Source organism: Onychostoma macrolepis, chromosome 22 (assembly GCF_012432095.1).
Source record: "Onychostoma macrolepis isolate SWU-2019 chromosome 22, ASM1243209v1, whole genome shotgun sequence".
Taxonomy (NCBI): domain Eukaryota; kingdom Metazoa; phylum Chordata; class Actinopteri; order Cypriniformes; family Cyprinidae; genus Onychostoma; species Onychostoma macrolepis.
Genome location: NC_081176.1, coordinates 33,911,227 through 33,926,378, shown reverse-complemented (window position 1 = coordinate 33,926,378; position 15,152 = coordinate 33,911,227). Strand labels below are relative to the sequence as shown.

General features: G+C 36.9%; 2 protein-coding genes across 2 annotated transcripts in view; one reads left to right on the top strand and one right to left on the bottom strand.

Moving 5' to 3' along the window:
* anos1b (anosmin 1b) overlaps positions 1-514 on the bottom strand; it is a 69,909-nt gene extending 69,395 nt beyond the window's left edge. Inside the window, exon 1 of the mRNA XM_058760985.1 lies at positions 275-514. Coding sequence (XP_058616968.1) covers positions 275-448 — 174 coding nt within the window. The 5' untranslated portion in view covers positions 449-514. The remainder of the gene's footprint in view (positions 1-274) is intronic.
* Positions 515-1,962: 1,448 nt separating this feature from the next.
* On the top strand, positions 1,963-12,696 carry si:ch211-262h13.5 (uncharacterized protein LOC571127 homolog). Its single transcript, XM_058761188.1, has 7 exons — positions 1,963-2,257; positions 2,417-2,527; positions 3,069-3,156; positions 3,969-4,135; positions 7,156-7,257; positions 7,453-7,533; positions 11,918-12,696. Exons 1-7 carry the CDS (start codon positions 2,063-2,065, stop codon positions 12,341-12,343), a joined length of 1,170 nt encoding a protein of 389 aa, XP_058617171.1. The 5' UTR covers positions 1,963-2,062; the 3' UTR covers positions 12,344-12,696.
* The last annotated feature ends 2,456 nt before the right edge of the window (positions 12,697-15,152 follow it).

The window sequence follows — 15,152 nt, the reverse complement described above, 5'->3', positions numbered from 1 at the left end:
ATTTGCTGTTGATCAAAACAATTAATTGATAATTTTGTATGTTAGCTTTTACGTGTTTGCACGTATTGTGTTTGTGGCTTATTGTTTCGACCTTTAATAGTTTTTATATATTTCCAACAGCTATTCATCTCAGTGTCAACAACCAGAAAGCTGCCAATGTGACGACGCGATAAAGATAAACGAAGCTCTTCTTAAAGGCAATATTTCCCATACAAAAGACGCACCTTCTAAACTAAACTATCAGCGAGAAACATTCACTCTTGGTGGCTCTTACCTGCAGGTGTTTGAATAACGCGGTGATCTGCGTGATGTGAAGCGTCAGGCAGCGCGAGACGCAGCGCGCGCTTTCAATCTTCTCCAAGGTCTCCGCTTCTTCAGTCCGGCGCGCGACGCTCGCTTCAAAAACACAGCAGAGCAGAAAGCAGCAGACCTTCCTCATAAACATCATCTTCAACGAGGACGTTCACGTAAATGTGCGTTGACGGTGGCGCGGTTGAATGCACTGGATGCGCGTCAGGCTCGTGTTGAATGCTGTGCGCGCTTGGACACTCCCTCTCGCGCAAACCTGTCATCTGAACTCAGCTCATTCATAGTCTGTCAGTTTTGTGTTTAGATCCAGAAACCAATTTAAACCATATTTAAACGAGAATATTTCAAGAGTCTGAAAATTTCCGGCGCGTTATGGCTCATTTTGGACAGTAAAGCAACGTTGATTTATCTTAAGACGGAAAAGCCATGCATAAACGACTTCTGAAAAGTTATGAAAATAACATGGAAGTAATGGCAAAATAAAATAATCTTTATTTGTGTTCCCACATTTATAAAAACAGAAGAATTCAAGTGGTTTTATCTTCCCTGCTTGAAAAACAAACAAAACAAAACAAAACAACAAAAAACAAACAATAGAAACCATCACATAAATTCCAATGGTTTCCGCTACAAATAGCTTACAGATACAAATTACAAACCATCAACAATTAAAATGGTTTCCTGTAGTGTGTTTTGGGACACATTCCATTAGGATTTAGTGGTTTTAACAAGCCACCAACAGTAGGCGACCAATTACCAGTAGAAACCATTATAGTTTCCATTAAAACCAGTACAATTCCCATTATAACCAGTAAAACCATTACAAATCCTGTGATGGTTTCTATAGTTTTTTATTAAGTTTTTTTCCAGCTGGATTATACATGAAACACTTAAGTGACAAATTTAATTGAGATTAATTAATCGAGAATGAATAAAAGACAACACATTGTTTTATTTTAATTTCTGAGGATCTCTCATTCTTCCTTTATGTTATTGTTAAATACCGAGTCATTATTATAACTCTTTTGAGATGAAAGTCTCAGAAACAGTGCAAAAACAGTGGCGCATGAATAAGATAATCATAATAGGCTAAATATCAAAACACCAATATATGCCACTGTACTGACATTCTGACGATTATAGATAACTTTGACCGCAAAACCTGTTTCCATACTGGACTCAGCCTCAGTGTGTGTCCAAACACAAACATCCGAATGGACATTTTTGTAGCATCATTGCAATACCAGCGCCATCTTCTGATCGAATAAAGTATAACTACTACATGAGAGAGTATATGGCCAAAATACTCCTCTCAGGACCTAAATATCGACCTTCCTCTAAGTTTAGGTCTCTCTGAACAAACACATATGAACTAGCCAATCAAGGTCTTTATTTTCACAAGAAAATTAAAGAGGTTTTGTGTGGAACTAAACTCTGCTGGAGGAATGAAAATTCCTGAGGTAGAATGTTTATTTGTATGTTAAATGTTAGTTGATTATTCTTCTTGTATTTTCGTTTACAAGAGTATGTTATGAGTCAGTCTGAATAGGTTTGGGGTAGATTTGGAGCCTGTAGACTATGACACACACATGCTGTTTACATCACAGAGAGGTCACACATTGATCATCTTGTTAATGTTTATCAAACCTGATTCCAAAGTCACATTCATCTCCTGGTATAAACGGATGCTAGACTGCATTTGAAATAAAACTCTTTATCCCGTGCAAGACAGTGTCTCTAACGAGAACGAAAGATGTTGACTCTGATTTGGATTTTTCTGACCGCAAACATTTTGTGTGTCTCGGGGACAAGTTTAGTACATGTTCCCTGTGACGACAAGACTGTGGAGAAGTTGTCCCGACTGGCCGTCACGTACATAAACGAGGACAGACAAACAGGTTACAAATTCGCCCTTAACCGAATCACAAACGTCCAGGCGCATCAACAGGTTGGTAAACAGTGCTGTCATTTTTCACCAGTGGAAAGGCGACCACACCATTCATAGATCTACTCATATTATTCAATTAATTGTTTTTGAAGCCAGATATGAATTTGTCATCTTTGCAAGAACCTGTTTATTTCATAGGTCCACTTTCCTGTGCTGTAGGGTCCAGCTGGAAAGGTCTATTATCTTGATTTAGATGTCCTTGAGACCAAGTGCCATGTCCTCAGCCCCAAATCATGGAAGAAATGTGCTATTAGACCTTTCATGGAAACAGTAAGGCTTCGGCGTCTTGATTATTTGCAGCTACTGTACATCTTAAAGTCAGGATTGAATATATGGCCTCTGGTTGACAGTGTAGTAGTGTTGTTTACCTTAGTTTAAAATTCCATCGGCTAAATTCACAAATATTGACCATGGGTTTAAGATTAACTAGCAGAACATTTTACATTAACATTTTTCGCTGCATGCAGCTCTATTATGACCATTTAACGGATGCAAATCTGGATCTCAGACTAAAATCTCTAGCTTTGTTTAATCTATTATTGCACTTTAAAACCTGTGCTTTGCATTCTGAAAAAGAGGTAATTGGTGAAAAGTGCAGCATGGCTTTTTTAAAAATGAGAAAAACGAGAAAAGCTCACATGGATAGTAATATATTATGACTAATCCAACTTCTAACTCACATTAATCCATGAAGTAACTGAGTGCAGATGTTTCACAGAATCTGGTTTTAATATGTCTAGAAAAGACTAAGAAAAAAGGGTGTTTTAGGTTGGTTGGTTTATGGACAATTTATGTGTTTCCTGTGTTGTAGCAAATCTCTGGAAACTGTAACACCACAGTGCTCCACACACCAGAGGGCTTCTCTTACCTCTACAGCTATGACTGCACACTCGTACCAGGTCAAACAGTTACTTCCATTTCTTTCTGTTCCCTGCAAAATAGAAATCTCAAAATGTGAACCTTTTGGCTTACGTAAAACTAGAATGGAGCTGCAACTAACAATTACTTTGATAATCAGTTAATTATATAGTTATTTTTTTTTTAATTCAATTTTTAAAAACTTTAATAAAAATAAATGTGCATTTCATGCATCTCAAATCCAGTTAACAGCACACACATGCATCAAAGCACATGCCCGAGCAGGATATATTAAACTATGCTTTTGTTTGAAGTGCTTAGCTTAAAATATTCTCAGTATGTTTTGTCCATAGAAATGTGTCATTTATGTCTGGAAAGTGACTCAAGTGCACAGACATGACTAATCAATCATCAAATTCATTGTCCATTATTTTCATTATTTTTATTATAGATTTCATGGATTAGTTGGTGCAGCCCTCAAGTGGAGACTCAAATCTCCTAGTCTAATAATATTTCCAAGCCAAACAGTAAAATCATATTTTTGGTTGAAAGATGCTTTTCATAATCTAATCATATTAGAAAAAGGACCACATTAATAAAATGCAGGTGTGTCTCAGAAGTAATTTTATTTACTGCTTAATAGCGATTACCAATTCTGTTGAACAGCAAGGACACAATAGAAATAAGTCTTTGAATTCATTGAAAAACAAGGTTTGATGTCTTGCTTTTGTCAAATAAACTTAACTAATTAAACTACTGCAATGCTTCACTGCTGTTTTATCAAATGCAACTTCCATTTTTTCTTTGATATTACTCACTTAAAGAACTAATCTCTGTACTTTCCTTCCCCAAGACCCTCCAGAGAAGTTACGCTTGACGTGTCCGGACTGTCCTCTGCTGCTGCCGGTTGACAGTAATGAAGCCATCGCTGCAGCTCGGACATCCCTCCTTAAATACAACAGACAGAGCACGCTTCCTGTTAGCCTGACTGTGAACACCATCACCAGAGCCTCCCATCAGGTCGCAAAAGATGACAATTCATCAGTTTTTCACAATTCATTAAACTGTGTTGTCATTTAGGTTTGCCATGGTACACCATAATACTGGGTTATATTGTGAAATTTTACAGGGGGAAACATTAGGAATGAAACTCACTTGACAGCGGTAATTCCTGTATCAGTATTCTAGCCTTAAACCTTAGACTATGCCGCAAAGCATAGTCAGATGAAAGGCATCTTAGATGGTACGCAGAAAGTTTTTTTTTGTGATCTCTTATGTGAACAAGCATGCCTACTTTTCATATGGTTGCCAACAGGGACGTAGCCATCATTTCAGAAGTGAGGGGGACAGAAATGTAAAAAAAAAACAAAAAAAACAAAAAAACCTTTATTTTAAGGTGACCTTGTTATACGATATATGTACTTACTATTACAATAACAAAAAAATATGCATAATTGCATGCAAGTAACCCTAACCTAACCGTAAGCATAATTATTACACTCTTGACTCTTGTGCTTTAGGGTCTAAGCTGATTTAACTTGGAACTGACCCACACCCTAAACTAGGGCCTAAACTATGATCATGCGCATCTCGTCAGTAAAGCCGGTTCTGTGATTAGTTGTAAATCTCCATCACCTGCTTTCAGATGGAGTGGCATTTAATACACAGAGCTGTAGATCACTGACATGCTATGTAATATCGCATTCATAATCGCAGATGAATCGCGATTTCGGGTTGCGGTGTGGTTCGCTGGTCAGGAACAAGTTCATTCAGGAACTTTGCATTCCCAAGGCTGGTTGGGTCTTAATCTAGCCCTGAACTGACCCTCACCCTAAACTTAACCTTCGTAGACGGATGGCTTGAAACCTATCCTTTCCAAACCTTGTGCCAATGCCCAGATAATCTACTCTACTAGACAAGAGAAAGTCATAGAGGATATTGTATGGTCTAGCATGGTGTTGGGTTTCCCGACACTTAACCCTGGCCAGAGCCGTCAGACCAGGTCATACCATGTTACACACAGGACCATTTCATGGGTCTCCTAGCACAGGTTTATGTACAGTATATTCAGCCTTAAACGCTCAAGCTTTAGATCGTTCTCTGGTCTGCAAGATGGGATCTGAGTGGACTAGAAACAGTTTGAGCATCTTTTTCCATGACCTTTTTGTCTAATTGTCAGGCTTTATTTTTTTTTAATCTCGTTTAATTGGCTAAGAAAAAATACACTGCTGGACATTAACCAATCATTTATTCAAATTCATGTTTTTCCTATATTTTACTAATGACAATTTAATGATTGCTTTATATACTACAAACACATAAGGCAGAATAGTTTCTATACTGTAATAAATGTTATGTCAGTTAGCACTGCATTATTCATAAACTTTATTCATTACCTGAAATGACCTTTTTCCATTTTTTAAGCTACAGTTTGTCATAGCGAGTGAAAATATACACAATTAATGCAGAAATGAATAGTGATGGTTTGAAACCCTGCTTCTGAAGGTTTGAAACATTTACCACATTTTTGGTTTCTAAAGAGTGGATTGGAGCTGGTGATTCCAGTCAAGTGATTTCAGCAAACGGCTTCAAATACAGTTTAAAACCTTTTTGAACCTTGGTTTCGCAACATTTCAAAATGAATCAAATAAAAATAAAATTCACAGTTCAGAATCACACCTTTTGTCAAGGTTGCACATTAGTACAATTTCAGTGAAATTTAGTGGGGAAAAAAGTCCATTGTCTGTTGTCAGTAACATAGCGATGTGTAAAGGCCCGTTCACACCAAGAACGATAACAATAATGATAAATGATAAACAATGAAACAATAGTTCGCACAGCAACTATGATGGTAATGATACATAGAATCAATATGCTGGGATCACCCTCAGTGATGTATGAGAAAAAATGTTGTACCCATTACAAAAATTAACCAAAAAACATGGTTTTTAACCTATAGTTAAACCATGGTAACCACAAATTAACCATGGTATTTGTAGTAAAATTGTGGTTATACAAATGCTAATCAATATGCCCCAAAAAATTTTCGTAAGGGACTGAGAACTTTGAATTCATTAGAATTTAAAGGGCTTGTGCATTTAAACAGCAGATAAAATTGCGGAGATGCTCTGCACAGAAAACAGAGTAACATAATTACCTCAAGTATCCAGCGCTAGTTTCGACAATACCTTTATTGCCTTTATTGAAGTTGCATGTGTTGTTTTTATTCCACTACATTAACTATGTTCACTGTTAGATCACGAGCTAGACTCACCATTTAGATGCACTCAATACGTTACATGCTGAGGACATCTGCTGGTTAAAGCAGTGTAAATGCAACAAGAACAGGAAAAAACTGAAAATGATACTGACTAATACTTAAGTCTGAATAAAATTTGTCTTCAAAGCAAAACACTCTAGTGTGACTGATTGTGCCAGCTCTTCTGGTGCCTTAAAGCACAACTCACGTAGAGGTCACTGTCTGCGCAGGAAACTTTTACACTAATTTCCAGATCACACAGATTCCTATTGAAGTGACTGGATTTCGTCTGCAAAAGTTTGCCAAACAACAGTAAATGTGACCATTTCTGTGTAGGAATTTGGGCAGAGAAAATGAACTCCTAGCACCAATAACGTGAGTCTAATTAGCGTTAACACCAGTATAACCGGTTTGAATGCGGATACCGAACCACTGTGTGAAAATTATTCTTGCAAGTCTAATGACACTGTACCATAATCATGGCATGTACATTTTTCTTTTTTTCCACATTTCCATCCTTAATTTAAATTCACCCCAAAAATGTGATAAATGTGAATGCGGACTGATACTGTCATGCTCTAAAAAGGACAGAAAAGCATAATAAAAGTAACTTTCTTCTGAAGCCATTTAATTACTTTGTGTGCGAAACAAATCCAAGTTATTTAATAAAAATGCAGTCTGTGATGACAGAATACTTTTTTGGATGAACCAACCCTTTAATACGATGACATTGACTCCTGCCCTGGCCAGATTTAATGAATCTTTTTATTTCATTTTGTAGCGCTCCCCTGTGCCCGCTAGTTTTGTGGAGTACACCGTTCAGGAATGCTCAGTCGCTCCATTCCCTGAGGTTCAGTGTGAGCCAGGACATGAAGGTAAAGAGGTGAGTTGCTGCCAACGGCCATTACGTCCATGTAAATTGGATCCCATGTGAATGACGTAACATCCACCACTATTAACATTTTCTATGTTATTTTTCTCACACCATAAAAAGTTTTATTTGATGAAGTGTTCCCTAATTTGCCAAACTGTCTGCTTTCTCTAGTGTGTTTATTCTGTCTGTCTGTTTTCATTTCAGCCTGTTGGGTTCTGTATCGGGGAGGTTTTTGGCCACGGCCAGCAAGATGTGAAGGTGTCCTGTGAAATATTTCGCCCACAGGTACCCTAAATATGCATATTTGTTTGTCAGGCTTTTTCTCCAGGTCACACTCCGGAAAGCGAGAACTTTCCAGCACTAAAAGCCAGATGACTGAGGTAAATCAACACCTCAATGTAACAGAAGGAAACTGAGCCAAACCCAGTAGAGCTGATCTGAATCTCCCTGTGCACTTATTATCCTCTCACTCTAGAAAAGTTTAAATGGAAAGACTAAAATGGACTGTTTTAATTCCTTCGTTTTTTCTTTTGTCCTTGTCGTCTCATGTTGATTTCTTCAAATCATGTCAGATTAATCATATTTACTGAATTGGCACACATGAACACCACCATGATGTTTTAATTATCGGTAAGAAATGTGATTTGTGAGTGTTCAACACAAGATTGATTTCGTATACATGGCATACTGGTTTGAGACAAGAAGCGTCTCTGTGGCTGCACAGGAATTATAAATGGAGATGAAGCATTAATTACACAACACATGCACATCTCTTTGCTCTTAATTAACAGTTTTGTTGCATCAGTGCTAACAAAAACACTTCCTGTCTTGTGTCTAGAAAAACTGTTTTCCAAGTTCAGACTACACTGCTTGTGATATATGTTTGCTTTTTGCATGAAGCCAGCAAGAAAAAAAGACAAATAATTTTTTTGCCATTATTTTGTGGTACATTATTTCATTGTTCATCTCACCGCATTACAGTTTTTACTGTAGGACCCATTTCTCAATACTCAATACATTATTTTTTCAAACCTCTTCACACAGTAGGCTAAGTACAACCCCAGATAGCAAAATTCTCGAGGCCCAGATCAGGCCCACACCTGACACTTTCATCTGGCCCACCTACCGCGTGGAATGATGGCACTTGGGCGGACCGCTCCTGTTTGCCAAATTTGGGCCACAAGCAAGCTAAAGGAAGGCCCAATGTCAGCCATGAATAAACCAAATAAAGCAGAACTAACCCAAATCTGGGCCACGTTTATTTTAATTCTGGCCCAGATCCAGCCCAGATCCAACACCTTGCTCCGGCCCACATACTGTGTGGAATGATGGCACTTGGGTGGACCGCTCCTGTTTGCAAAATTTGGGCCACAAGCAAGTCATAGGTAGTCCTCATGTCAGCCATGAAAATAAATAAATAAAATAAACCATAACTGGCCCAATCTGGGTAACTCCTGTTTGCCAGATTTGGGCCTCAAGTAAACCTTAGCATTGTAAGCCAACCAAATAAACCAAAACTGGCCCAAATGTGGCCCACGGTTGATTTTTATTCTAATCCTGGTCTTACCCACATTCCTCATGTGGCCCACATGCTGCATGGAATAGTGGCATTTTGGCAGTGGTCCACAAGCAGGCCACTGCACAGCCACATTTTAGCTAATAATGAACCAAATAAACCATAAATATACATTATCTGGGTCACACTAAGCCTAGTTATGCATTAACAAAACTCATATATTGTAAAGAGAAATTTAAAAATGTCCTCCCTAAATGTTCAAATAAGTTCCAGAAATGTGTCGTACTTGGTAAAATCATCCCAACCCAAGTTTTGCACAAGCAGCAATTCAAATGTCACAGATAAATATTCAAAGACACATTCCAAGACTTTAAAAACAGATCTTCACAGGTTTGTCAGCGGGCTCTCCCGGCACGCTGCTCTATTTCACAGTGAAAAACTAAGCATAAAAAGAATATGGGTTATGCATTCTGATTTTGTGGCATGTTTGTGGCTGTCAAGTTTCAGCTATAGAAGCACACAACATCTGGCAATTGACGCTTGTTTGCTCTCATTGGCTATCGCGGGTATCACGTCAGAGGCAGCCCGATCAAGAGTCGTAAATATCAAACATGATTTGAGTTCGGGAACGCTCTGTCTCAATAGGAAGCAGTTAAATAATCATAATGACACCACACAATAGGGGATTTTTTGGAAAAAAAATAGCTTGCGACAAGCTGTGAATCAGGCCTTATCGGGCAAATCGGCCTTAAAATCCTCTAGTGTGTGGCCAGCTTAAGACTCATATCCAGATCACCCTGCATCAGTTAACTGTGTTGCATCCTACTAAAAGTAGCCAAATTTGGCCATATTTAAAATTTCAAACTTTCATTTCAATTAGCCAGTGTCAAGTGCTACATCCAAACCAGAAGTGCTCCTCATCTGTTTTATAATATATGGGACATATTTACCATGTCAAATGTGGGACAACTTAGGCTTACACACTGATTAGCCAGTGCTGACTATGCCATATATTTGCCAAAAGTGACCCAAAATGTTATTAATTATTTGGGAAATATTGTCATCATTTGGCATCATATACGGGCCACTTTAGGCTCACATTTAGGCCACATTAGCCAGTGCTTACTATGCCACATCTTTGCCAAAACTGGCCCAGATACATTTGAATATACCTGGGCCACATTTGCTGAAACATACAGTATGTGGACCACATCTGTGACCCTGGACCACAAAACCAGTCTTAAGTCGCTGGGGTATATTTGTAGCAATAGCCAAAAATACATTGTTTGGGCCAAAATTATAAATTTTTCTTTTATGCCAAAAATCATTAGGATATTAAGTAAAGATCATGTTCCATGAAGATATTTTGTAAATTTCTTACCGTAAATGTATAAAAACTTCATTTTTGATTAGTAATATGCATTGCTAAGAACTTCATTTGGACAATTTTAAAGGCGATTTTCTCAGTATTTTGATTTTTTTGCACCCTCAGATTCCAGATTTTCAAATTGTTGTATCTCACGCAAATAGTGTCCTATCCTAACAAACCATACATCAATGGAAAGATTATTTATTCAGCTGATTTATTTCAGATGATGTATAAATCTCAATTTGAATCTCAATTAGCCTTTGTCGATAATGCCACATTTTTGCCAAAGGTGGCCCACATTTGGTTGGCACTATTTAGGCCATAATCATTGTTTACCACATGGGCCACTTTAGGGTCACATTCAGATTTTACATACGGGCCACTTCATGCTTACATCCATTTTGTCCAGGCCATAAGAAGGCCAGCAGTGCCTTCAGGGATGTGGCTAAACTGTGGATAATTTTCCATTGCTTTGGCACAAAATTTATTAAGTGTCTACATCTTTCAAATTATATGAAATCTCATTTAGACACAAACATTGCCAAATCTCTATATACCTACTGGCCAAATACAGTACTTTCCCCCCACAAAACTGTTAAACTTAAGCATAAACTTAATACAAAGCTGATTAAGACAGCAATTTGCTACATTTCTACAGTAATACCAAATCTAAAAAATGAAATGCTATCAAACTATCAGATGTAGCCGAACACAGGTGTAAGTCTTTCAGTGTCTTTACCATCTTTACAACAGGGGAAACTTGCAAGAGGAGTCAGTTTGTGCTGTAAAGCTGTCATTCTTGTTTTGTAAAGACTTTTTACCAAAGAAAATAATCTTTAATTTTACCTGTTGTTTGTGTTTCGTAGTGTTTGTTTGTTGGATGACAACCTTTGCTATTGATACATGTATAAAGTGTTGTAGTTTTAGTGCATTTTGGATGTGAAATTTACTGCTGAAAGTTGGTAAGGCAAACTGTGTGTGGATTTTTTTTTTTAAAGTGACCGGAGTAATAAGACTTAACGTGAAAAATGCTTAGTGTGGTTTAATGCATTAAAACTGTGCTTTTAAAGGTCCAAACTCAGTAAACACATTATTAATAAAGCATACTATGCACAGACAAGCAGATGAGCCCAGAATGCGAAGGCAACACATTTAATTACGCATTAAGCTTTTTCCTCACATAGAAAACGTTATAAGGAAAACACTTAACGTGGCTTAATGCGTTAAAGGGTTCACCCAAAAATAACAATTCTGTCATTAATTACTCACCTTCATGTTGTTCCAAACCCGTAAGACCTTCGTTCATCTTCAAAACACAAATTAAGATATTAATCTGAGAGCTCTCTGATCCTCCATAGACAGCAATGATATTACCACGATCAATGCACATAAACGTAGTAAGGACATCGGTAAAATAGTCCATGTGACATCAGGGGTTCAACCGTAATTTTACAAAGCTACGAGAATACTTTTTGTGCTCAAAGAAAACAATAATAACTTAATTTATTCAGCATTTCCTCTCCCCGAGTTACTGTCTTCCGCCATTTTGGAGAGTACCCCAGAACGTAATCAATGCAATCCACGTTATTTACGTTCAGTAGAAAGTGCTCACATGCTGAAGGTAAACAACGCTGATTACGTTGATTATGTTCTTATAATGTGTTTATTGAGTTTGGACTTTTAAAAGCTCTGTTCTAATGCGTAAAGCGTTTTTCACGTTAGCCACGTTAATCATTATAGAATGTCCCTGAGGAGGTCACTCACACTTTGTCACTGATTCACAGGTGCATGTTGTCACTCCGACACAGCAAGAGGACAAGTTTTCCAAAACTACAACCCACAACGCTCATGTTCCTCATATCCATAAGCCCTCATTCCAAGATGTTGGAGCAGTAACACCTCAGCTAGCTGACCCCGTGTATCAGGTCATCCCTGCCGGACCTGGATCACTCCCAGCATCAGACTCCACTATTCCCACCTCTTCCAGCGAATCCACTGAATCTTCCGAGTCTGACTCATCCGAGGAAGCAGGCGGCTCTGTTCGCGCCGTCAAACCTCCGCTGAACTTCCGTTACGTGCCACGCCGTCAGAGGAGGCAGATACCCACAAGCACCTCACCTCCTCATTCACCTGTGTTCCTGAGCATCTTCCCCAGCGTCCCGTCTCCGTTCCGCTCCTGTCCGGGGGTCTCTCGCTACACCACTGTCTAGAGAGCCTTTAGTCACAACATTTACAATTCAGGTCAATTGAACACTTTGAGAAAGGTCTCAGATGTGTCATTTATAAAGTGTTCAGATCAAATGTGATAGTTAACAGTTCTCTTATAAAGCTTTGTCAAAACCAGCAAATAAATATTTAATTACACTTTCTTTGAAACTTATTGCAAATCTCTTTAAACCTCAGATAATGTTATATATTAATGTTATGATAATGCTAATAGCAATTATGCACAGAATACAAACATGTGTCATTAGCAGGAAATGGTGATGTTTATGTACCATGTTTCCAAATTAAACTGAACTCAGTTATATTTGAGACCCTTTCAAATAAACCATTAATTTTATTTTTGAATGTTTGTCTTTTTATCAGAATATCAATTTACACATGCACCACTGTTACATTTTAATGTTATACTGAAAAAAAAACAAACAAACAAAAAATATACATAAATGTATTTACCATTTGTTAAATTAAAATACCTCTCAAATACTTATTTTAAACTTTCAAACAACTTTTTAACTTTTGACTTGGTAACAATGGCAGAACCCTTTTTGGTGCTAAATAGAACCCTTTTAATAGGGCTCCATTAAAAATTATTTTACAAAGACATAAAGACATTTTAATAAATAAATGATTTACCTATTAAAAGTATGTTGACAGTCTATGTAGCTGAATGGCTGAGCTCCAGAAAATCAGTATGAGCCATCTTTTTTTCTTTTTTTTTTTTTACATTGTAGGGCTTTATATTAAAACAAAAACAACAGCATGTGCACTTACATGTGACCCAAAAACTAAGTAACCAGTAACAATTGTAAAGTTAAATTTGTATTTAAATTTAAGAATGCTTTTTTTCTTTTCTTTTTTTATCAAACATTTGAGAAAATTTTCAATTATGTTAGTACTAACTGCCTTACATAATTCTATTATTATCAAAATTTGTATCTGGGGTTATGCATAAACACACCCAGTCACAGCTATTTCATGACTTCATGAACAATTGTTTTTAGATAAACAACTGGAAGAAGACACACTGTAATTCTAAACTCAATTGTGTATTTCAGATGCATCACATCCTACAACCTCATACAAACTGACACTCATTCATACCAAAATACACATAATGATAAATTTAAAGCTAAATTTAAAAGGATTGTGAAAATACTATATTTTACTGGAACTTGGTCCTTATTCCACTATTTTCAGTTTCTGTTTTGTTTTTCTTCTTTAAGTATTTATTTATGTTCAATGTCCATTATCATTTATTAAAGTATTCTGCTGATAACTGTTGTTAGAACAGTCATTTTGCTACGTTAGAAAAAATAAAAAAAAGTACCTAATTGACACATCATGTTTTTGTTGTAATTGTTATGTAAAACTCTAATAGACAATACAAGATCAGACCAGACAGATAGAGGGGTAAAAACACAATATTTATAAATAATATGCAAATAATATTAATAATACTAATATTAATTATATTAATATACTAATGTTAATGAAACTCTAATCATTAAAAAGGTTATTTATAACATCATCAAGGTGCTAGTCAAAGCATGGTTCTTAACTTTATTACCAATCATGTCTTTTTCTCTTTTTAGTTTAAGAGAACACTGTTTGAAGAATCTATCTTCCAGAATCTGGCAGTAGGTTTTGGGAGATCATTTTCAGTCTATCCCTGTAAGACAGTCTTTTCAGGATAGGAGATGGACTAAAAATGAACTCCCAAAACTGGCAGATTCTTGAAGATAAATTCTTGAAAGAGTGGTACAAGAGGATGTGGTGCTGGTCCTTATCTGTCCATAAAGCCTATAAAAAAAATCAGTCTTCATATTCCACAACACTTCAGCATGTTATTCTTATTAAGTGAGGGTAATTATTTTGGATTTTTTTACCCAAGCAGAGTCTCTGAGAACCTGACACATTGCACTTCTGGAGACTCCAGGTAGGTTGCAGTTCTGGAAAATGGTGGCACTGGAGACTAAATGGTTCCTGAGGGTTTCACACCTAATCCTTCACATTAATCCTTAATTCTTTCGTAGTTAACGTGTCTTTTCTTCTCCACCTGTTTTTCTTTCTTTCTTCTGACCCTACTGACTCAATGAGCATTTCAATGTCCAAAGATCATGCCTTAACTTTGTAAATTGTAGTATTGCATCCTTCTCATGACCATTTAATAATTTTTGACTTTTCAGTCTGAGATTAATCTCTTTTTTGGCTCATTTTATCTGTAAAAGAAAACCTGCTTAATAATTATGCACAGCTGAATATAAGGAGTTTTTCTCTTCCAGCCGTCATGGACAATTATATATCACTTATAAATGATTAAATACATAACGAATAGTAGTTATTAAGATTGATGTGATTTGGAATTAGTAAAATGTGCTTTTGAAAAAAATATATATAATCAGAATATCAACTTGCATAATAATTATGCACGCACTGTATTTTCATTGTCCTTAGTTTACAGAAGCAAAGCTGTTCTATTGCAGGTTGATTTGAAGGTCTTCCATTGAGAATGAATCGGTTGTCATGAGATATCATTTATGTCCGGAGGAGGACCATTTACTTTATTTAGCACGGCCCTTAAAGGGATACTCCACCCCAAAATGAAAATTTAGTCATTAATCACTTACCCCCATGTCGTTCCAAACCCGTAAAAGCTTTGTTTGTCTTCAGAACACAGTCACAAGCCTCCCGGTTTTCATCCAAAATATCTTAAATTGTGTTCCGAATGCAAACGAAGCTTTTACGGGGTTGGAACGACATGGGGGTAAGTGATTAATGACTAAATTTTCATTT

Excerpts from the sequence above, each read along its gene's own strand:
- si:ch211-262h13.5 (XM_058761188.1), top strand. The coding sequence starts at position 2,063 with ATGTTGACTCTGATTTGGATTTTTCTGACCGCAAACATTTTGTGTGTC. Across the intron at positions 3,157-3,968 it reads TGACTGCACACTCGTACCAG|ACCCTCCAGAGAAGTTACGC; the intron begins GTCAAACAGTTA and ends TCCTTCCCCAAG. Across the intron at positions 4,136-7,155 it reads TCACCAGAGCCTCCCATCAG|CGCTCCCCTGTGCCCGCTAG; the intron begins GTCGCAAAAGAT and ends TTCATTTTGTAG.